Raw genomic sequence first — 23,555 nt, 5'->3', positions numbered from 1 at the left:
ACGACTGATTTATAATATTGGCCTTGTATGGAGCCCTGTTCCTTGCAAGGCCATTGGGAAGAGCTTTATAAAAGTTAAGTTTAATAAATAGTGTAATAAATAGTTCAATTTAAACAAATTTGGTCCAGGCAACGGTTTATGGGGAATAAATAAAAAAATAGAACTTTTTTTAACTTATCTTTATTTATAATTTTACAAAAAAAATATACAAATTACACATTCCTTATTCCAAGTAATTATTTTCTGAAATCTGATGCTTTAGTATATTTTACTCTCTGGGAAATGGATACTCTGGATGTTCGATAAACCTAAAAAACAACAATTTTATAAAAAAATAAACTTTTTTTATTTAGACTTACTCTTTGGAGAATATGATGCTGTGGTCTCTGACTCCTTCCCCTTTATCCAAACTTTCCAGTTCTTTTATTTCGCTCTGGTCCAGAGTAAAATCGAACAAATCGATGTTCTGCTTGATTCTACTGGGTGTGACGCTTTTGGGTATGACTGCGATATTTTTTTGAACCAGGAATTTGAGTAGGATTTGTGCCACTGTTTTGTGGTGTTTTTTGGCGATTTTTTCTACGATGGGATTTTCCAGAAGTCCAATTAGTTTGAATTTTAAACTAAAAATTTGTTATTTGTTTATGGCATTAAAAACAAAGACTTTTCATGTAATTTGAAGTTCAATTATGATATTTTTTCAGCAATGCTGGTGATATTTTCAATTCCAGTGATATTACAAAAATAATAAATATAATGGCATTATTTTTATATTAAAATTGCTGTAAATCGTTACTGTTGTAAAGTCAAATCTTCGTCAAATCATTTTTTACTCACAATGGTGCACCGTGCTCGGCAAAAAACTTATTTATTCCTGGATTTCCTAATGAAAAGTACGATATAACCACTACGCCATTGTCTTGACAGAACTTCACAAGTTCCGGTTGCTGCATATAAACGTGAATTTCCACCTCGTTGGCTGCAGGTTTTATTCTGGAATTGTCCACGATTTTGGCAACCTGCTTCTGATTGAAATTTGACAAGCCGATACTCCTGACGCGTCCTAAGTCAACTTGTTCTTCCAGTTTCTGTAAAAAGGCAAAAAATATCACTCAATACATAATAACATAAAGTCAATATACGAAACAACATCATATACAGTAAAGATCAAAATATGTAGTTTATCTTGTTCTAGAATTTTAAAAACTTAAAAATATTCTTACCTTCCAAACTGCTATAAGATCGGTTGGTTCAACCTCAAGAGGAACCACATCTAGCCTCTCTTTAGTCGTAACAGGAAAATGAATCAAATATAAATCAACATAGTTAACTTGCAACTTTTCCAATGATTCGTTTAAGAATTTTTCTACTCTAAAATGAGAAAACAAAATATTAATAAGAAGAATATTCTAAGAATAACTTAACCCACAGCGTATATATTCATTAGACAACCAGTAGACTTCAACCAGTCTCAATAGTTTGTATAAGTAGGTACGCAGAATTTCATATAAATGATGGTAAATCGACTGGCTGTTTAATCAAAAGGCTGTCATTTTACCTATCAGGATGGACACCGTGTGTTGGCAATTTTGTCGTGATGAATATTTCTTCTCTGCGAAGTTTTCCCGAATCAAACCATTTTTTTAGAACTTTTCCTATGAGATGCTCGTTGTCATAGATGGTAGCTGTGTCTAAATGTCTGTAGCCAGCTTCTATAGCTGCATCTAGGGCTTTTTCCATTTCAGCTTCGTCAACAATCTATAAATCATTTATAATAAATCAACTTTTTATGAAATTCAACAATTACGTCCTCGACTATACAGTATTACCAATATTTAAACATATTTAGGTAGTTTATTTGGATTATTAATAGTTTTTTTTGTACAAAACGTCTTTTTAAAAATAAATATGTAAAAAATACCAAGGTTAAAGTACTATTTTTGATAGATATAACGCAATTTTAACAGTTGCTATAGAAAAAAAATATATGTAATTCTAGTTATTGTTTTAATTCAGAATTATAGTTTTTTTCGAAAAAAAAACACAAAAAGACTTACAGAAAAGGTTCCATATCCGACCGCTGGTATATTGCTTTTTCCAAATTTCGGTATTGACATTTTAGAGAAAATTCTTTTAAAACTATAAAGCAGACACTATTTAGTCTATCTAGAATATCTTGACTGGCTTATTGAACATATAGGTACCTTTTAAATAATAACCGATAAAACTAGGAAAATTACTTGCTGATTTCAGTGGCGGTACATATCTTCTGTGGGGTTTAGAAAAAAAGATAAGTCTAGTCTCATGACTAGCTTAGATATGTTTTCTTTCCATTCTTAAAAAAATAACTAATTCAAGATTGTTTTAAAAATATACTCCTCTGCACAAAATTCCGCAACCCTAAAAATTTGACTAACTTTGATGTTTCATAACTTTTTATTTTGTAATCCGATTTTTATTTTTATGGTGTCAGTATGAAGATAAATTTATTGGTATTATTTTTTATTATTTTAGTGGCTTATATTCTTCGGTTAGGTGTGTTTATACCGTGTGGAAAAACACCCTGTGGAAAAAATGAGACGAGCATTTTGGATAAAAAATACTTTCCTGCAATCTTAGATATATTCCTAACATTTCATTTTTTGAATTATCCCATTATCTCTATTCATTTATGAGCTACACATTTTAAAGTAAAGTATTGATTTCAGAGATTCTTTTATTGACAAAACAATAATTTTATAATAATTTTAATAGTGTGTATGTCCACCTCCCGCCGCAATAACAGTTCGAGGTCTTCATCGTATCGAATGAATAAGGGTAGTTATTATTTCTTGATCAAAGTTAAAAAAACATAATTTCTTAATATGGCACCCCAGAAGCTGCTCTGTAGCCGCGATTTGAGCCTAGATCTCAGAACTCGTATGCTCAAATGTTATGTATTCCCAATCCTTTTGTATGGTATGGAAGCTTGGACCCTAAACGAGCTTTGCGAGCGGAAACTGAGATGTGGGCATACCGTAGGTTGTTGAGAATACCATGGACAGAACATGTAATCAACATGGAGGTTCTGAGAAGAACGAGTAAGGGCGTAGAAATACTCAAGGAAGTGAAAAAAAAAATTGCAATATCTCGGCCATATCATGAGAGGTCCAAGGTATGAGATTTTGCAACTCATAATCCAGGGAAAAATTGTAGGAAAAAGATCTGTTGGAAGGAGAAGAATATCCTGGCTCAGAAACCTGCGAAAATGGTTTAATGTCACGTCATCTGACCTATTGAGGGCCGCAGCTTCCAAGGTCAAAATAGCAATGATGATAGCCAACCTCCGATATGGAGACTGTACATGAAGAAGAAGGTACCATAGGTTGGGTTATATACAAGGTGTCCAAGAAATAAGTGCAAGTATTTTATAGTTCAACCCCAGAAACACGCCTATGAGTTTTTTTTCGCGAAAAAACATTCTGAAAATTCGGAATTTTTTGGAATTTTTTTTAGTTATTAATTAAATAGCATAATTTCTTAATAATATGGCAACATAGGTAGTAGATTAAATTTGCAAGAAAGAAAATCCAGAAAAAATCCAGTGGTTCTCAAAATTTTAGCAAAAAATCATTTTTTTTATAAATTTTCAAAATAAAATAACTCCGTTATTTTGGACTTATTTGAAAAACCATAGTTTTTTTTCTCGTGATCTTCCACCCCTTAAAATACTTGCATTTTTTTCTGGGACACCCTGTATACATAGGATTAAATTTACAAAAAAAGAAAACCCAGAAAAGATCCAGTGTTTTCAAAATTTAAGCCAAAAACCTACTTTTTTGAAATTTTCAAAAAAAAATAACTCGGTTATTTTGGACTTATTTGAAAAACGGTAAAGAGAAAATATGTTTCTTTTATCGAGATCTACCAGCCCTGAAAATATTTGCACTTGTTTAATACTCGCCCTGTATAGTGCCTATGGCAAGTTACAAGTTTATATTGAATAATAGTCTCTAAATTATTCGAATTATTATTTCCTTAAGATATTTTGATATTGACGTATTTTTGTACGATATCATGGAAATAAATAAAAAAGAACTTTTCAACTAAATTTATTAAAAATGTAAGCCTTATTTTTCATATAGACGTTGGTTTTTTATTGATATTTTCTTTCGTTCCCTCCGCTACTGGTTTTATTATATTTTTTGCATATCTTTCTACTCGGAAATCACTTAAATTCTTTCTTTAATCTAAGATTAATAATTTTAGGGCCAGCCGGAAAGGAACTCCATATAAATAAATTAATTGATATCAAAATTACGTAAAGTTGTGTAAATTTAATAATTCTGCTATGAGTATGCATTTTTTCTTATCTCCCAGTTGAAGGATATTGACTCGAATGTATGAAATAATTTTGAGATAAAGTACCTATAAACTTTATCAACAATTGAGTAATTATTATTTGTTACTAGTTGTTGCTAATTGATAAACGCAAAATTGATAAAAAAAACCTGATAACAAATTTATTTAATTATACAGGGTGTCCAATATTACGTAGACATAGAACAACTACATATTTTTTTTTTAATCAAAATAAACAGAATTATACAAAAGTGCTTCGTTTTTCCGTTAGAGGGCATCAATGAAAAATAAACCTGAACATTAATTCATTTCAAATTTATATTTTTTTAAACTTATAAAGCTTGTTGTCAAATATTATTTGTGATACTATCATAAAATTCCATATTTTATCAACTAGATTATTAAAGCATAATAGATTTTATAATAACAAATAAAAAAAAAAAATTTGAAGTTTTTAAAGTCAGATTTGAAAAAAAAAAAAAAATGTTCTCCAAAAGTATGCATTGTATGTTTTTGTTACAAGTACAAAATCGTAGTAAATACTAGAAGAACCATTTTAAGAAAAAAAAAACCTTTTTCAAACCTAGTTTTTACCCTCTTTCCGTATTTTTTTAATTTTATAAAATTCAAATGTTAAAGCACTTAGCAAACATAGCCATCTAGAATCTCTTTTTAAAAGCCCTTCTTTCACCTCCTTCTATGGACCTCGTATTAAAAAAATTATTTGAACCAAACTCAAATTTTATTTTGAATATAAAACATTAAAATATATACACGAAAAAAAAAAAATACAAAATCAATTTCGCTCATTTTAGAAGGGGTATTCTGGATGATCCTAATCTCTCAGCAAAATAAAAATAAAAATATTTAAAATACATCAAAAATCGTTTATTCCAAACTTCACTTACGCCTGTGAATATACTTCGCCTAGATCCCTCACTCCTTCACCCTTATCCAGACTTTCCAGAGCTTTTACGTCGTCCTCGTCCAGATTAAAACCAAACAGATCGATATTTTGGTTGATTCTATCGGGGTTGATACTTTTTGGAATCACTGAGATATTCTTTTGAACAAGAAATCTCAACAAAACCTGTGCTGTGCTTTTACGATGTTTTTCTGCTATTTGTTGAACGGTTGGATTATCCAGAAGCCCAAAACTGTTTGAACTTTTAAACTAAAAATTTTTTTGGGAAACGTTTATTGAAATTTTGAAAACTACAATTGCTTACTGTCCGGAGCCATGTGCGGCAAAGAATTTGGCAATTCCTGGATTTCCCAATGAAAAATACGAGACCAAGGCTACACCGTTGTCCAGACAGAATTTTACTAGTTCAGGCTGTTGTAAATACACATGAAGCTCAACCTGGTTGGCTGCTGGTTTAATTCTGGAATGTTCCAGAATTCTGGCGACTTGTCTTTGGTTGAAATTTGACAGGCCGATGTTTTTGACCCGTCCCAAGTCAACTTGTTCTTCTAGTTTCTGCAAAGAGACAGAACATCAGAAGAATATTGTTGATTTTTTTTTTATTTTTTATGAATTTTCCAGAAATATTGGAAAAACTTAAACAGTATTTTGAAGAGATGTGAATTCTCCAATGAGTATCGGAATAATATACTGGGTGTTTCATTTAAAATAAAAGCGTAACTTGCTTTTGAAAGTGACCAATGTTCAATATTAATTTTGTCTCACCCTGTATTGCTTTCCGGGTCAAGTCTTAGTTTGATTTAAATTGGGGAGCTATTTGACCACTTATTGTGGGCCTCTACAGGTAAGTCTCTAATTTAAGCAGCTTTTATTGAAATTTAAAATTTATTCTTCATTTTTTATAAAATTGTTTAATATACCAAAAACTTTACATTTAGTTATATATAATTTCCTCTAATGAAAGTCACCTTTATTTTTCCAGAATCATGTATACACCTCTGTATAGCTAATTCTATGAATTTTTTTTGTCATAGTAAGATAAAGTAATTGATTCTAACTTTCCAAACTGCTAGATGATCTGTGGGTTCAACCTCCAATGGAAGCACATGTAACCTAGTTTTGGTTGTAACTGGAAAATGTATCAAGTAGAGATCAATATAATCAAGCTGCAACTTTTCCAAAGATTCCTTCAAAAACTTTTCAACTCTGAAACGAATTTTTACAGTTTATTAATAAAAAGTTGAATTCAAAGAGACAAGAGAAGACTTATTTGACATACGATATAAATTGACAGAATAATAAATTTTACTTTAAATAAATAAATATAAATAAATGCCTCTTTATTGTCGTAAATTTCCAATTTGTAGACAAAGGTAAACTAAACAAACAAAGTAAAAAAACAAGGTAATAATAAAACAAACAAACAAAAGATCATACAAAACATTATACAAATAATATTGTCAGTCTTATTGTTTAGAAGAAACCTTTTATAAATGTTTAAAATGTCAAAGAACAAAAAAATAAAAATGATATTCAAAATATTTAGTTAGTTTATAGTAAATATCAATGACCTCTAAATAAATTCTATATTTCGATGCCATTAGCAAATATAGCAATAGCAACATTAGACCAGTGTTTACAAGATCAAATTCGATTTTCAAAATATAATTCATTTACGTCGTAGAAAGCATTTGTGTCGTAGAAACTGTAGTGTGCATTTTTTCGAGTTGTATAATATTGAACTTTTAACTAACTCTGAGCGTGGGTAGGTAGATAAAGATCTTGCTCCGCGTTCCTGAGTGCATAAGTGTGAGATGGCCTCTTTCTTGAGAAGTTTCTGATACATGTTTACGTATTAGGCAACAGATTCAAAATATAAATAAATAAGGAAGGAAGAGTCAATATTTTAATTCTTTAAAAAGTCCCGGCAATGAGTTCTGCTGTTCAGTCCCAGGAATATCGCACAGCTCTCTTCTGAAGCCTGAAAATGCGGTCAAATTAAGTTGCACAACACGTACCCCAGAATGGAAGGGCATACCTGAGGTACGCCTCAAAAAGTGCATAATAAACAGTTCTAGCCACTGATAAATTAAGCTCCTTAGAAACAGACCTTAAAGCAAAACAGGCAGAGCTCAATTTTTCGACAAAGCTTCGATATGTGTCCCATTTCAGAGAATCTACAACAAGCCCTAAGAATTTTACAGATTTTACGACGTCAATGGTGGTGTTGTTAAGTACAGCTGCAGCGAGTTTTTATACGACAAAGCTTTTAGTTTTAGAAATGTTGAGACTCAGGAGGTCTGAATCGCACCAAGATTTAATGGTGATTAAGTCATTTGATATAATCCTATGAAGTGCCGTAATAGTAAGTGCTTGTTGCTCCAAGTGAAGCTAGTGTCGTCCGCAAAAGACATATTTTGCCACTGTTGTTTATGTTAGCAATGTCGTTAATAAAAAGAAGAAACAAAATAGGGACTAGTACTGAGCCTTGTGGTACTCCACATCCTATTGGCTTGTTAGAAGACAACGTGGTATCCACCCTCACAAGTTGACTTCTGCTGCTCAGATACGACTTAAACTATCCGAGAGATGATCCCCTGAACCCATAGTGCTGCAGTTTATTAATTAGGATCTTGTGATTTACACAGTCGAACTTTACAAGTCTTAGAAAAATCACAGAATTGTTGCTGTAGAATGATTTATGGACTTGTTGCTTAGAGATCCAAACTGATATTCAGTAAGTATTTTGTAATTAAACAGAAAAGATACTCAGCCTTCTTTTAACTAACCTTTCTATGATCTTAGATAGAGTTGGAAGGAGTGCAATTGGGCGATAGTTAGAAGCTTCATCTTTGTCTCTTCCTTTATGCAGAGGAATGATTATTGCCGTCTTGAGACATTTTGATAAAATACCCATTTTGGAACGACACGTTTATTAAAGTTGTTAGGTGATTCAGAGTGCTTTCTGGCAGATCCGAAAACATTTTTAAAGTAACTTTGAACAATTAAAATGATATACAACTGTCATAGTCAAGTAATACTTAATACCAAAAAGTCAACATTTATTAGCAAAATGTGACGAATATAATTTTTGGGTTTTATATCAACATTTTAACGGCTACCTTAATAACTAATATAGTTTGTCCAACAAATAAAGAAAGATTTCGACAAACAAAGTCCAAAAATAACAGAGAAAACAATTGATCTGTCAATTAAAATGGCAGATACTGTCACTATGACAGTGACATTTGTGTAACTAGGACAGTGACAGCTGGGTCTTCTCGTGGGACTATATATCATTAAGTTTTGAGGTTATAAAATATTTTATAATTTATCTTAAAATCATGTACCTATCAGGATGAACGCCATGTGGCGGTAGTTTTGTTGTGATAAAAATGTCTTCTCTACGTAACTTTCCAGAATCAAACCATTTTTTTAACACTTTCCCTATCAAATGCTCGTTATCATAAGTATGAGCTGTATCTATATGCCTGTAACCTGTTTCGATGGCAGCTCCTAGGGCCTTTTCTAGTACTTCTTCATCGACAATCTGTAGAATAATAATTATAATCAAACACTAAGCTGACAAAATAACACACTAGTATACACCAAAGATTCCATATCCCAACTGTAAGTCTCGAAGAACATTTCGAGAAATAAGTTACATTTTGAGAAAGAAAAACAGATATCTCAAGTAATATTTGATTTTGTATATTTAATTAGACTGTGTAATAATAAAGATAAATTTTGTGCCCGTGACTTCTAAACTGCAAGCTTAAAAATACTAGCAGACCTTGCAGTCGAATTTAGAACATCTGCGGAGGTACAAGATAGCTTAATAGCCGTAAAAAATCATCGCAACTTTATTAAGGAATATTTTGAACAGGGAAAGCTGTGATGGTTCTGGTCTCTTAAGTAATTTTATGACATGAATTTTGTTGATGTAAATAATAACTGTTTATACAGGTGTTTCGAAACAAATGCGAAAAATTCAGGTGATTTTGTTCAAAGAAGGTAAGTTTGCTTTATAAACGTTGGGTCAAAAGTCAACCATTAGGAGATATCGCGGTACAAAAATAATGTTTTTAAAAAAAATAATGTTTTTATTTTTTATCTTGAAACGAAAATGATAGACTAATGAAATTTTATGAAGCATTACTGTTATGAAAACATACTTTCTGGGTAATTTTCTCACTTTTTTAAAATGAGTGGAAGGGGTTGAAATAACCACCTCTATCATTTTGTTAACGAAATTTAAAAATCTTATCAAACAGAAAACGCAACACAATTTGATAGCTTGGTTTGTTTAGATATTCTTTTTATTTCTCCTTTGTTTCTTTTTGATAAAACTCCCCTGATTTGAAAATTAAAAAATAAAATGTAAAGCATTACATGTCAGGATAAAAAACATTTTTAGATAAAGAATCTAGTGATAATAACGCTAATAATAAGAACCTAGATAATAACGTATTGCAGTAGAGTAATGGTCAATAAAAATAATATTAGAATATTTTTTAATATTTTTTTATCTCCAACTTCCATTTTTCCTAAAAATTAGAGCAGCCCACTAGATTCTTTATCTAAAAATATCTTTTGTCCTGACATGTAATGCTTTACATTTATTTTTAATTTCAAATCATTAGTTCTCAAAAAAACAGAAGATAAAAAGTTGCCTTCATTAAGAAACTAGAAATAATATTTCTAAATTAATTTTAAATTTTTCTTTTTAAAACCTCGATAACAAGTGACAGGCGGTTCCAGTGGCCTCAAGTAAAAATTATCTTACCACGTCCTTTATCTTCAAGATAAACAAAAGCCTCCCCCGCTCTTTAACACCACGCGACGTTACTACCGCTATTTTGAACAAGGTCCCCAATTCCGCATTGTGAAAAGCTACCTTCATATTCAACCAATTAATTTATTTTGTTTCCTAAAAATATTTGATTAAAAGAAATGTGTAAAAATAGGCAACGCTGTGCCGATTAAGCTTAATCACATGACTAAAGTTTTTGATATGAACTATATATACAAGGTGTCCCAGAAATAAGTGCAAGTATTTTAAGAGGTGGTACATCTCGATAAAAGAAACATATTTTATCTTTATCATTTTTCAAACCAAATTCAAAACAACGGGTTATTTTACTTTGGCTAAAAAAAAAAAGATTTTTTCGTTAAATTTTGAGACAATTTTGACAAAAAATTATTTTTTTTTTTTAAATAAAAACTCCAAAAAAAGAAAAAATTCAAAAATTTAAAAAAAAAAAAAAAAAAAAAAAAAATATTTTTCGCGAAAAAACCTCAAAAAGACGTGTTTACCCGCAATGGTTGAACTATACTCCCCAGTTAAAATACTACTTATTTCTGGGACACCCTGTATATATTGATATATGACGATATTTTGCTAATCTTTGATACAATACTTTTTTAAAATATATGATAAAATTGCACAAATATTTAACATTTGGAATTACTTACGGAAAACGTACCGTAACCCACAGCCGGAATATTGCATTTTCCAAATTTTGGAACGGCCATATTGAAAAAAATTTCAAAATAAATGATGTTATGAAAGAATTTGGTATCACTACAAAAACTAATGTGTTAACGGACTTTCCGTTAATATGACTTATATTTAAATAATCTACATTATAATGTTGTAGTACTATATCATTAGATAACTTGTTTGTTTTAACCAGTGGCGGGGTTATTTTTCTCGTCACTGAAAAAAAACAAAAAAACAATTTTCATGGCACATGAAAATTCGTTTTTTTTAGTTCCCTGATTATTGCTGTTTTTTATAATTTTGTGTATTTCATAATATTTTATTACTAAAAGGTGAGGCTAAATATATTGGTAAAAGATCCTCCACCGCTGGTTTAATATATTTTTGTATGTCATACGATAATTCACTTCGGATTATTCTCAGGGGTTTTAATCTAAATAATATACTAATAGACTCGAAAGAATATTCGTTATAAATAAGTCGTACGATTATGAAAAACACTAAAAAATAAAATTACATAAAATTGCGAAAATTTGGCTATGTAATGAATGCGTAATTTTTTTTTTTTTTAATAAAATATAAATTACTCATTTCTACCCAAAAGAGACTCAAAAGAAAGGCCGAAAGTTCAAAATGCTTCAAAAAATATAAAATATTTTGCCACATTTAATTGTTTTATTCATGTCGATAGATGACGCCTAGAGCTCAACCTCGCCAAAATTATCATCGATTCCCAGCCGTCTTTGACGCCATTTTTTTTCACGATCGTATATGTGAATAAAGAAAAAAACTATTTAAAATATTTAAATTCAACTATTTTTTCAACAACAACAAAACCGTTGACGTTCTGTTAAAATGACATTATATCAAGTTAACCTTCAAAATTAACAATTACTACCTGATAACAATTTAATAAGGTAAAACTAAAAAACCCCAAACTTTCTGTATGATTATTTTTAATTTTTACGTATGTTATGTTTATTTATGTTATGTTCTTTAAAATCAAAGAAGCGATTGCTATACATTACTAACATCTACAGATGCATGAGCAATACATTTATTTTGATTAGATTGTAGTAAAAAAGCCTTTTTTATTTTTCTTTTAGAGGCTATCGCTTCTTTCATTATAATCCTGTGTTAAATAATCTTTATGTTCTTTAATTCAAACATTTAAGGGTCTAGATGTTTCACCAATATAAAATTTATCGCATTTACATGGTATTTTGTATATTACATTTTTTGTTTGTTGTTCTGTATTCATTGGTTTAGTATGCGATAAAATGTATCTAAATATATTTTGTGTTTTGAAAGATGTTCGTATGTTATATAGTTTTCCTTCCTTCCTATTTTTTTCCGAAACGCCTCGTATGTATGGAAATATAAGTTCTATATTGGGTATTGTTATCATTGTGTCTATGATTTGGGGTTTGTATTTCATTTAATGTTTTGTCAATAAAATATGGTGTATAGACGTTTTTTATTAATGTATTTTTTATGTGGTTTATATCTCTGTTTAGTGAAATGTCGTCTGAACATATTTTTTTTGCACTATCATATAAACTTTTTATAACACCTTTTTTTATTACACTTTTACTGTGATTAGATGTGATTTTTTTTGCATTATTTTTAATTATTCTAATATTAAACTTGTGTGATTTATTTCGTAGTAAAAATATATTTAGTAAATATCTTATTGGGAAAATCCAAATAAACAATCTAATTATGTATATTCGTAAGACGGTTATCATTGTTTATTATTATTTTTAACAAATATTAATCACATGGCCGGTCCATATCGTGTCTTGACCCACAGCTTATTAGCAATACAGACTAGTTAGAATCAACATGAAGCTCTTAGTTTTTACTATTATTTTTGGATTATTTTGTCACGGTACTATGGCATGGGTGGGGATAATTTTGAGAAACGATACAGAAAGGGCACCCCATAAAATACCAGGTGAGTTTTTAATATACATAATGTATACAGGGTGATTATTTTGAAAAGTACCACTCGGCAATATTTCCTGTAGACCAAAAATTCTCTCGGAAAAATTTCGAATACGTATGTTAAATGTTTTTTTGCCATTCTTAAATATTTAAGTAGTTTCGTATATATACAGGGTGTCCCTTAAATAAGCGCATGTATTGTAACTGGTTGTATAATTCTCCTGAAATTTATTAATTGCGTAATGTTACCACTTTCTACGTTACCTACAATTTTCTATACAATAAATTAAGAAGATTAATTTTAGTTACCTATATCAGTTGTATTACTAATAATTATACATTTTTACTGTTAATTTGAACTAAATTGAAAGAATAAATCTTAGTAAATATTGCAGTTTCTCATATCGCCATATTTTCATCCATACTTTCATTGGATGTAGCAAAAAAAAACCGTCGAATAAGCCGGGATTTTGTTGATTACCAGTTAATGTCGTCGTTTCAAAACTAAACAAAAAATATGTTTCCTTTGTCCAGATCACCACTATTTAAAATACTTACATTTATTTATCAGACACTCTGTATATATTTACAATCTTTTTAACCATACTGTATTTGTATTTCTAGATAACCGTTGCTTCAGTTTGTACCAGGACATCGGAGAGCTGGCGTTTGGTGAAAGCAAAAAACTGTCAGGAAGCTGCGCCATAGCAACCTGTCAACCAAATTTGGACCTAGCCCTGGAAGGGTAAGAGCTATTTAACATATTTTACTACAAGATGCCAAAACTTTTAAGTATTTTGTTGTTTTTTGGCTAGTTTTATTCTTAATAACAGTGCAAACAATACTACAAATTTTGTGTTGATTGTAGATCTGTTTGTAACAACCATATTTATTATAAAAAATAACACATTTCTATATAGTATTATAAGTTAATATATGTATATATATAATTTTGGAATTATATTTAATTCTAAATCAGGTGCTCTACAGTAGCAGTAGACGGGGAATGTCAAATTCTAGATGGAGATATCAATGATCCGTTTCCAGATTGCTGTTACAAGATAGTTTGCAAAGAATCAATTTTGAACAAAATATAATTTATTGTATATTCATTTAACAAGTATTATTAAAGATTATTATAAAAGACTCTAAATAATCATTCGTTCAAAAAACTATATAGATATGTTCTCTATTAGAGAATATGCTGCAAATATGTACATATACAGAAATAAAAAAAATGAAGAAAATCATACATACAACCTAATGAAAATATATTATTTTTAAATAGTTTTTGGTTAATGACAGTGCCAAGTAGTAGTTAACAAATCTTGTTTTCGATTATTCCAGTAAACAAATAATTTGAAATAAACAACTCTTTTCTATTGCTTTGTTTTTGATTTAGTGGATAAATAATATGATTTTCAGATAAACTAAATCCAATATTGACACAGACACCACTCAATTATGCTTTCGTTCAGTTACGTACTAAAAGGTATTTATAGCAAGTACAATTTAATTTTGAAATAGACAGCCATATGTCTCTTCTTTATGCCACAGTGGCTGGGATAATCCACTAAATTTGTCGTTTAGGCTATATAGATTTTTTGACAGGCAGTTTGTCCTCCAAAATTTTAAATACTCTCCGAAAGGGTTAATGTTATCAAAATTCATAAAATTTTACAGAGAATTTAAGTATATAATAAAAAAAATAAGAAAGTTGCTGTTAACTTCAGGTATTTCCGGAAGTACCGCCATATTGAAAATATTTTTTAATCGATAGATCATGTTGTGAAACAGTGATGTGCAAAAAATGTTCGATCTAGATATTTTAGTTCCCTAAAAACTTCTAATGCACGCTCAGCCTGGACACCCTGTATATCCCTCTCTCATACAATCTACATCATTTACAATACTTAATCTATGGTAGATTCCTAGAAGTTTTTAATGCAAGCCCAGTGAGATCAGCGAAACTCTATAATACCTGCTAAAAAACTTTTATTTACTACATCCATAAATAACACGGTAAAGTGATAACTACAGCGTCACCTGTCTGCATTCCACGTAACCTTTTTACGATTATTATGCATTCCCTTCTTTTATCTGGGTACTTCCGCAAAACAAACATGGCCGTTGTCGCGATCGGCCAGCCCGAAGATAAGGAGAATGAACCGATAAAAACGTTGCCCCGGGTTTCGGGGTAATTTATTGGCGAGATTAGTCCGCTGGCTGTCGAGAGGTGCACTTTGTCGCGTGTGCTCAGGCAGGTGAGAAAAAACTGCCCTTTGCTTGTATGTGTTCGATGTTCAGAGTTAGAGAGATATAAGTGCTATCAGCCGGTGTTATTTGGTGGTCAATCGATTAAATGATTGTTCTTAATCATTTAGCCATCCATCAGCAGTTTACCATTAGCTGAAGAAGTACGATTCTTCGGTTGGGGGATATAAATTCATTATTAAATAACATTATTATCATCAAAGAATATATTAAAACTGAATTTTAACGATAAAACTGTCCTGGAGCGGGTCCTTTCAAACTGGATGGCATGTGTCCATCAGCAGTTTACCATTAGCTGAGGAAGTACGATTCTTCGGTTGAGGGGACCTATTCATTATTCATGCTATTATCATCAAATGAATATATTATAACTGAATTTTAACGAGAAAACTGTCCTGGAGCGGGTCCTTTCGAACTGGATGGCATGTGTCCATCAGCAGTTTACCATTAGCTGAAGAAGTACGATTCTTCGGTTGGGGGATATAAATTCATTATTAAATAACATTATTATCATCAAATGAATATATTATGAATTGTAACGAGAAAACTTTCCTGGAGCGGGTCCTTTCGAACTGGATGGCATGTGTCCATCAGCAGTTTACCATTAGCTGAAGAAGTACGATTTTTCGGTTGAGGGATATAATTCATTAATAATATTATCATCAAAAATATATTAAAACTAGATTATAACGAGAAAACTTTTCTGGGTGGGTCCTTTCGAATTGGATAGCATGTGTCCATCGGCAGTTTACCATTAGCTGAAGAAGTACGATTCTTCAGTTGGGGAATATAAATTTATTATTAAATAACATTATTATCATCAAAAGAATATATTACAACCGAATTATAACGAGAAAACTTTCCTGGGTTGGGTCCTTTCGAACTGGATGGCATGTGTCCATCAGCAGTTTACCATTAGCTGAAGAATACGATTCTTCGGTTGGGGGATCTCTCAAATTCATTACTAATAACATTATTATCGTAAAAAAATATATTAAAACCGAATTATAACGAGAAAACTTTCTTGGAGTGGGTCCTTTCGAACTGGATGGTATGTGTCCGTCAGCAGTTTACCATTAGCTGAAGAAGTGATTCTTCGGTTGGGGATATAAATTCATTACTAAATAACATTATCATCAAAGAATATATTAAAATCGAATTATAACGAAAAAACTTTCCTGGAGTAGGTCCTTTCAAACTGGATGGCATTTGTCCATCAACAGTTCCTTAGCTGAAGAATACGATTCTTCGGTTGGGGGATATAAATTCATTATTAAATAACATTATTATCATCAAAAGAATATGAAATCGAATTATAACGAGAAAACTTTTCTGGAGTGGGTCCTTTCGAACTGGATGGCATGTGTCCATCAGCAGTTTACCATTAGCTGAAGTACGATTCTTCGGTTGAGGAATATAAATTAATTATTAAATAACATTATTATCATCAAAGAATATAATGGAAACCGAATTATAACGAGAAAACTTTCCTGGGTTGGGTCCTTTCGAACTGGATGGTATGTGTCCATCAGCAGTTTACCATTATAGCTGAAGAAGAACGATTCTTCAGTTGGGGAATATAAATTATGTCCCTTTCAAAATATGGAATCATCAATAGAGTGAGAGTGAGGGAGAGAAAAGAGAGAGAGAGATGTCTCAAAATGAATTATAACAAACAGAAATAATATATAACGGACTAGTAGGAAGAAAAGGAATTCTAATAAATAACACTAAACTGGAAATAGTAGAAGAATATATATATTTGGGACAACTAATACACCGCTCGGGATCTCTACTACCAGAAAACAACAGAAGAATCAAGTTAGCATGGGGTACTTATGGAAGAAACTCAATCATATTTAAATCTGGAATGCCACACTGGGCCTAAAGAAGAGAAAACATTCGACACCTATGCATGCGAAACCTGGACACTTAAAACGGACATTATGAGGAAACTGCAGGTCGCACAACGCTCAATGGAACGAAATATGCTGGCAATAACTAAGAGAAACCGTAAAAAGAATGAGTGGATACGACAAAAGACCCAGGTAATAGATGTCATCCACAGAGTAATCCCTCAAATGGCAATGAACAGGACACCTGACAAAAAAAACGGACAACAGATTGACCACAAAAATTACAGCATGGTCTCATGAAGAATTAAGAGACCTAGACCTGAGATGGGACCAACATATTAGGAAAGTGGCAGGGATAACTTGGCCCAGAAATGGTCAACAACAGACAACAATGGGCTCAACTACAAAGAGAATATTTAATTATGTTAGGGATGCTACACTATCATTAGAAATGGTTGAATAAGCTGAAGATGATAATGATGATGAGGATGATGATATATAAAATATATATTCGACGAAAATATATAGGCCAGTTTTGTGGTTTTATAGTGTTATCTATCGCATTTAACATCTATGGCTTGTGCCGGCTCTCTGACTCGAGGCCCATAAGCGTATTCATTACCAATGGCCGCCTATTTACATAGACGCCGCGGACTGAGGATGAACGAATTGAATCGAAACGTCAACTCGTCGGGCAGTCGGCGACATGCAACGCTGGCGCAGAAATTACAATCGCAAATTAGGAGAATATTTAGCATGGAGGAAGGGGTACGTATAATGGAAATGATGGAGATAAAGCCGAAGGAAAAGATTGGAAGCGTTCATTCAAAGCTCAGTCGTTCCTGCATATAACTGGTTTGCCTGCTTGTAAAAGATTGGTTTGTTCAAAATGTAAAACTTTGGTCTTTAAAAATAGTTTAGTATCTATCTGAAATAATTTTTCTTACTTTCTTATGAAGGTTTACCATCGCTGTCACGTGTAGTTTCTATAGAGTGGTTTAAATGCCAGGTACTCCAAACTTCAGCCAAAAGCACTTAATACACTTTGAATAAAGAAGACTAAGGAAGGAACATATCAAAAATCTTAGGTACACCGCGATGGGCCTCAAATAGTGCTGAACAGTGCCGTTCTAATTGTATTTAAAAAATGTAAAACTATGATGTAGGGTAGACGTGGGGTAGACTCAATAATTTGTTACATTTTTATTTTACGTTGTGTGAATAAATGTTATAAAAATATATAATTCTAATAAAATAGATAAGTTATAATAGTATTTATTAACACAAACATCCGATACGCTACTGAAGCAGAGTAAAGTCAAATTGTCGTATCTAAATTCTTTAAGATAATCTTTGACCAGAAGTACCTAAAGTAAATAAAAGCAAAAATGCAGAAAAAATATAATTTAGTTAATTTGTTCATAATGATCGGTTTTACTACACGTATGTATATTATATAGTCACTTACTAGCGAAAAGTTGTTCCATTATTTCACTCAATTTTTTGCCGAGACCTACCGCACGCTACACAACCAACTATTTTAGAGTCTTTTTCGATAAATCGCGATAGTGTCACTGTTAATTTAAGTTCTGCCACAATTTCCATCTAGATTTACTACCTTTATACAACTATCAGTAGTAGAATAAATAATAAATAACATAAAAATAAGCTCCGTAAAGACTGACAAATCCACAAAATTTCAAATCAAATTCAAATGTTTCAAATGAATCACGTCCATAGAACTGTCAAGGATCCCCACCTTAGAGTGCTTTTTCCGCCCACCATGCATGAACACATGGATAGCATTATGCTCCTTCCTTAATCTTCTTATTCAAAGATAATACAGTTATATTTTGGAACAAAACGACTTTACACTATTTACAGCTCTCTTTTGCCTGGCTGTAGTGTCGTAACCAGGAAATTGCAAAAAGACGTATAATTATACCTGTTATGACGACTACCTTTTCCGTCATACCAAGCTATCTTTAATTCAAATTTTTAAAAATAAAGCTTACAATTGCTCCCCTAACCAATTATATAAACCAAGTCCAAATAAAAGTGTATTACTGATATAATAAGAAACATTTGACAGAAAATTGTACAACAGGGCCCGAATTCTGTAATTTCGAAAACGCTAAGCGCTTTTAGACGCTCAGCGTACGTGACGTTAATTTTCGCTGAGCGCGCACTTAACTACCAATTTGGATATTCTCATCTGACGCGCTTGGCTTCTTTACTGATTGCGCTAAGCGCTTTGAAAACGGTTGCTTTAAAGGATCGTTTTGTTTGTCGAACTGTCAGTGAAAATCGAAAATTTGTGATTTTGTGCAATTATCTTAGCTCTTTTAATGAAAATTAATACTTCTGATATAAATTCTCAATAAGTAATTGATAATTTACGACTTGGCAGCTATAAATATTGTTCAAAAACATCGAAAAATGCTTAGAAGAGTCTTCTACCACTCTCGTATAATAAGAATAATGTCATCCATAGAAAAATAGTTTGACGTAACCTAATAATAGGTTATGAATTCACGTAACATTGACATTTTTCATTGTTACATCCGTCAGTTATCAACTTTTTTTGACTGTTAGCTACATTAGAAATTGTGATGTTGCTAATATGTGCTCAACGCGTATCCAGAACACGATTCGCATGGCAACGAGAATACAAAAATCGACTGCCTTGCGTTTCGCTGATCGAATACTTTGCGCTCACCGCTTGAAAGCGTAATCGTTTTTATGTCAAAAGTTAAGCAAAATACGGCTCAGGTATTTATGTTACAATTTGGAACCAATTTTTGACTTAACCATTGAGACTTTGACCATTTTGGACTTAACATAGTTTGCTTCTAGGGTACTAAACCAGAATTTCACTTATTAGTTTCAAGCAGAAAAAAAAACGTATCTACAAAAAGAAGAATTATGCTGGTCACATTTAGGAACAAAAGAGTTTCCCGATAGCAATCTGTCAAATTTTAACACGTCACCCTTTTTTATTTCTCCCAATACTTTCCCTTTCAAGCTTATCTCCCTCTTCGGTCTTTAATTATACTGATTCCAATGTCTTTACTTCATCTCCTAGCCTGCTAAAGGACGAAAAAAACGACGACCAAACGTAATGGCCGTTCAACTAATAGTAACGACCACAAAAGGAATGTCGGATCTCGTTATGGCGGACATTTTACGACTGTTGTGACTTCGGAATTTCGATTATTGGCTGGGTAGTAGTATACTGCCCCACTAAGAAAAACCCTGGTATCTCCAAAAAATCAAAACGAGATTTTTGCACCAAACAATTAATTGTGATTTTTACAATATTTACGTAGGAAAAAAAACCTGGCATTTTAATTTCCTACATAATTTATAAGGAAAAATTGTTTCCCCGTAAACGCCAAAAATAGTCTCTATGCTAAGTATAAACCTTGTATCATATATTTTCTTAGCAAAATTCTGGTATGTAACAGGAGATACGAGTTTTTAACGAAGAAAAATCAATATGCCAGGTTTTCTCTAAGGATATCCGCGTGTTCACTATCGACGCTGTCGATAACAGGTTATCACTTAGCATTTTGCCGAGTAAGCTATCATTTTATTGATTTGTTTCGACCTGTCATGTCGCACCGGCATTTGTAAGGTTATTCTAATTTTATTTGGAATACTGTTTAGAATATTACTTATTAAAGTGGTGATCGTTAGTGGCAAGAATATTAAACATCTTCCTTGGGTAAAGTTTTAATTCTTAAATTATTATTTCTAGAAATAATAATGCTCCTTAGATTTCAATGTGTCTGTAAAAGCCGATTTAGGGTCTTGTAAACATTAGGTACCTATCCACTATTTTTCAAATTATTTAAATTTTAAGGAAGAGCCCTCGATATCTAGAATAGTTTAAAAGAAAAAAAAAAAAAAAAAAAAAAAAAAAAAAAAAAAAATTAAAACATAATAATTAAAATAAAGAATGTAGGAAATCCTATGAGCGTTGCCAACTTTCCTACTGCTTCTGACATTCAAAAAAAGTGATTCATCAACAATTTTTCTATACAGAATAGTTAAACAGAACATAATTTGCCAAAAAAAAAAAAAACATTAACAATTGGTGCGAGTGGATACCTAATGTTTACAAGAACAGCCAATTTATAATATTCGGCGCTGTACGTTGACGTCTGGTCTTTAAATCAAATTAAGTAATATGTTGTTCGTATTATCAGCCTCTAAAGCCGAATATGGACATTTTTGCTTTTACTATTAATGAGTGGTGGTATCCAGGGTGGAAGGGGTAGGGACAATATTTAAATAAAAACAATTACAAAAAAGTGTATAAACTACTTCGCAATCGAAAAATTGTCGGGCATTTAACTATATTTTTGTATTAAAACTAAGGTTCGATAGTTCATTTTTCATGACATTTTAGGCCCATGGACGGGACACTACGTTAGTGCGGCAGTCGTCAACATAAAACGTCAAAGTTTGTAAATCGACCTTAATGGTCTACAAAAATAAAAGTACAGCCTAAATTTTGTTTTGTATTAATTTTGGAATGGTAGTTTTACTAACTTATTTTTTTCTGTTTACATACCCTATTATTAAGACCTGATCCCCTGCCCTGGTAGAAAAGTATTGCCATAATAGGATTTATATTTTATAAACAGGCATGTCTTTGAGGTCAAAGAAATTGGTGGCTATGGCGCTGCATAAAACTGAATCAGATCGATCATCAAATGAGCAGAAGTTATTGCCCCTTTATACCGAAGATGACATCCAAATAGGTGTTCTGGAACCATTATCGCGTTGCCCCATACAAGATTCATCAAGTAGGAAATGTCACGGAGAAATTAAACCAAAGCAAAAAAATACTGACGGGTGCTTTTTGAAAGTGTCATCTCATTGTGATGGTTTTTCTATTCAGCCTAGTATTGAAAATGAGCGCGTTGAAGTAGTTTTTTACACAAATAATGATGCATATCCTACCGACATTGTTACTGACACCGATGTTATAAACGATTGCGGCGACTCCAATAAAAATGACTCGTTGGCTGACACAGCTGATGTTTCAGCTGGTACTATAATAAACAATTATAATTTTGAACTATCCACGACAGAAGACCCTATTGCAAATGATAATAGTAAGTTTCATCTCAAGTAATTTAGAATTATTGTATGTAGAACTGAGATTATTTTTTAGACCAACAGCAAGAAACAGAATTAGATTCCAACGGCTATATTTTAGAGGCTGATGACCTAGCCAACAAAATATTAATATTACCAGAACTGGAAGATCAAACATTAGTTGAACCTATTGAACCTATTATTCCATCCGATGCAATAGAAAATAATGCCGATCAAGCTTTTTTGTTTTTTCTTTTGTCTTCAACCTTTATTAAATGAAATTTTATTTTACAGGTGATGAAAAAGCACACGAAAAAGCGAAAATTAGAAAACGGAAGAGTTTCAACATATCGGTGGACCAAAAGGAAAAAATTAAATGCTCAGAGATACAACAAAAACATAAAGTTCAAATACCATGTGACGCCAATAAATGCCAAAAGAAATGCTCAGAGAAGATCGATCAAGATAGACGAGTAGCAATAAATAAATGTATTGGAATCTAGGATTGCAGCTAAAAACATACATCCTTAATTCTGTCAACAGAGCCCCGATAAAAAGAAGACGCTCAGATTCTTCAACAAAACAAAATAGCTTTAAGTACTTTCTAAAAGATTCTGATGGTGAAACACAAAATGTCTGTAAGATATTTTTTTTGACGACCCTCGGATATAAAAAAAACAACGATTGGGCCATCCAAAGCTTTGTACAACAAGATTTTTTTAAAATGGAAAAATCGCCCTGGCTGACAAACGTGGTAGGAATGCGTCCAAGTTTAAAATATCTACCGAAGATATCGAAAAGCATATAGAAACATTTAATCCAGTAATTTCACATTACCGGAGAGAGCATGCTCCGCATCGCCGCTACCTGCCGAGTGATTTAACCATTGATGCAATGTATACGAACTTCCTGGAGACTCATCCTGATAAGAAATGTTCATATGAGGTTTACAGGAAAGTGGTTAAAAGCAAGAACATCTCGTTTACGAAGTTGGGCCACGAGGAATGTGAGCTCTGCGAAGGATTTCACTTACATGATGCTCTACATAATGAAACAAACTTGGACAGAAACTGTGAAGTATGCCAAAAATGGGAAGTGCACATTAACAGGGCAAAAAGGTCTAGAGAATTATACAGAAAAGAATGCGAATCAGTTTGTGAACCAAACACGTTAAGAGTTTCAGCTGATCTTGAAAAAGTAATAATGATTCCTCGATTGATATGTTTAAAAAGTTGTCTTCACTCAAAGAATAGTCGTATATAATGAAAGTTTTGTGCCATTAAAAACGCTGAAGAACAATAAGCCATTTGCAGCATTGTGGCACGAAGGAATATCAGGCAGAAGCAAGGAAGCAATTATTAGTACGTTCTTTTCATTTATGTTGCACAATCGTGATGTGGAGCATTTTGCGTTTTGGTTGACAACTGTTCTTCGCAAACAAAAAATTGGGCGTTTCTTTCATTTTTAATGTTCATAATAAATTCCGACAAAATGAAGGCTAAGGATATTATTCAAATTACTTCGAGCCTGGCCATACTTTTATGTCCGCCGACAGTTTCCACCATCAGGTGGAACTATCGCTGAAGAAAGCAAAAAAAGT

General features: G+C 31.9%; 4 protein-coding genes across 5 annotated transcripts; 2 read left to right on the top strand and 2 right to left on the bottom strand.

Annotated features, from left to right (window-relative positions):
* Window positions 1-169: 169 nt before the first annotated feature.
* On the bottom strand, window positions 170-2,210 carry LOC115885453 (dihydrodiol dehydrogenase 3-like). Its single transcript, XM_030904373.1, has 6 exons — window positions 2,058-2,210; window positions 1,559-1,758; window positions 1,224-1,371; window positions 838-1,088; window positions 360-623; window positions 170-308 (listed from the first exon to the last, which is right to left on the bottom strand). Exons 1-6 carry the CDS (start codon window positions 2,115-2,117, stop codon window positions 269-271), a joined length of 963 nt encoding a protein of 320 aa, XP_030760233.1. The 5' UTR covers window positions 2,118-2,210; the 3' UTR covers window positions 170-268.
* Window positions 2,211-5,547: 3,337 nt separating this feature from the next.
* On the bottom strand, window positions 5,548-10,876 carry LOC115885356 (aldose reductase-like). Its single transcript, XM_030904247.1, has 4 exons — window positions 10,742-10,876; window positions 8,617-8,816; window positions 6,325-6,472; window positions 5,548-5,821 (listed from the first exon to the last, which is right to left on the bottom strand). Exons 1-4 carry the CDS (start codon window positions 10,799-10,801, stop codon window positions 5,567-5,569), a joined length of 663 nt encoding a protein of 220 aa, XP_030760107.1. The 5' UTR covers window positions 10,802-10,876; the 3' UTR covers window positions 5,548-5,566.
* Window positions 10,877-12,566: 1,690 nt separating this feature from the next.
* Window positions 12,567-14,098, top strand: LOC115885377. 2 transcript variants are annotated; one of them, XM_030904276.1, is made up of 4 exons: window positions 12,567-12,726; window positions 13,341-13,461; window positions 13,696-13,852; window positions 13,995-14,098. In XM_030904276.1, exons 1-3 carry the CDS (start codon window positions 12,615-12,617, stop codon window positions 13,811-13,813), a joined length of 351 nt encoding a protein of 116 aa, XP_030760136.1. In that variant the 5' UTR covers window positions 12,567-12,614; the 3' UTR covers window positions 13,814-13,852; window positions 13,995-14,098. The 2 variants fall into 2 exon arrangements, with proteins under 2 accessions (XP_030760136.1, XP_030760135.1); XM_030904275.1 differs by lacking the exon at window positions 13,995-14,098 and having other exon boundaries at window positions 13,696-13,863.
* A 7,335-nt stretch (window positions 14,099-21,433) lies between these two features.
* On the top strand, window positions 21,434-22,432 carry LOC115885322. Its single transcript, XM_030904199.1, has 3 exons — window positions 21,434-21,972; window positions 22,032-22,192; window positions 22,250-22,432. Exons 1-3 carry the CDS (start codon window positions 21,501-21,503, stop codon window positions 22,430-22,432), a joined length of 816 nt encoding a protein of 271 aa, XP_030760059.1. The 5' UTR covers window positions 21,434-21,500.
* The last annotated feature ends 1,123 nt before the right edge of the window (window positions 22,433-23,555 follow it).

This window comes from Sitophilus oryzae, unplaced genomic scaffold (genome assembly GCF_002938485.1).
Source record: "Sitophilus oryzae breed Bouriz unplaced genomic scaffold, Soryzae_2.0 scaffold_381_pilon_pilon, whole genome shotgun sequence".
NCBI classification, from domain to species: Eukaryota; Metazoa; Arthropoda; class Insecta; order Coleoptera; family Curculionidae; genus Sitophilus; species Sitophilus oryzae.
Note: the sequence above shows the minus strand (reverse complement) of the source record. Positions and strands in the feature narration are given on the sequence as shown.

Excerpts from the sequence above, each read along its gene's own strand:
- LOC115885322 (XM_030904199.1), top strand. The coding sequence starts at position 21,501 with ATGTCTTTGAGGTCAAAGAAATTGGTGGCTATGGCGCTGCATAAAACT. Across the intron at positions 21,973-22,031 it reads CCCTATTGCAAATGATAATA|ACCAACAGCAAGAAACAGAA; the intron begins GTAAGTTTCATC and ends ATTATTTTTTAG. Across the intron at positions 22,193-22,249 it reads TAGAAAATAATGCCGATCAA|GTGATGAAAAAGCACACGAA; the intron begins GCTTTTTTGTTT and ends TTTATTTTACAG.
- LOC115885377 (XM_030904276.1), top strand. The coding sequence starts at position 12,615 with ATGAAGCTCTTAGTTTTTACTATTATTTTTGGATTATTTTGTCACGGT. Across the intron at positions 12,727-13,340 it reads GGCACCCCATAAAATACCAG|ATAACCGTTGCTTCAGTTTG; the intron begins GTGAGTTTTTAA and ends TTGTATTTCTAG. Across the intron at positions 13,462-13,695 it reads TTGGACCTAGCCCTGGAAGG|GTGCTCTACAGTAGCAGTAG; the intron begins GTAAGAGCTATT and ends ATTCTAAATCAG.
- LOC115885356 (XM_030904247.1), bottom strand. The coding sequence starts at position 10,801 with ATGGCCGTTCCAAAATTTGGAAAATGCAATATTCCGGCTGTGGGTTAC. Across the intron at positions 8,817-10,741 it reads TGGGTTACGGTACGTTTTCC|ATTGTCGATGAAGAAGTACT; the intron begins GTAAGTAATTCC and ends ATTATTCTACAG. Across the intron at positions 5,822-6,324 it reads ATCATCTAGCAGTTTGGAAA|AAACTAGAAGAACAAGTTGA; the intron begins GTTAGAATCAAT and ends GTCTCTTTGCAG.
- LOC115885453 (XM_030904373.1), bottom strand. The coding sequence starts at position 2,117 with ATGTCAATACCGAAATTTGGAAAAAGCAATATACCAGCGGTCGGATAT. Across the intron at positions 1,759-2,057 it reads TCGGATATGGAACCTTTTCT|ATTGTTGACGAAGCTGAAAT; the intron begins GTAAGTCTTTTT and ends AATGATTTATAG. Across the intron at positions 1,089-1,223 it reads ATCTTATAGCAGTTTGGAAG|AAACTGGAAGAACAAGTTGA; the intron begins GTAAGAATATTT and ends GCCTTTTTACAG.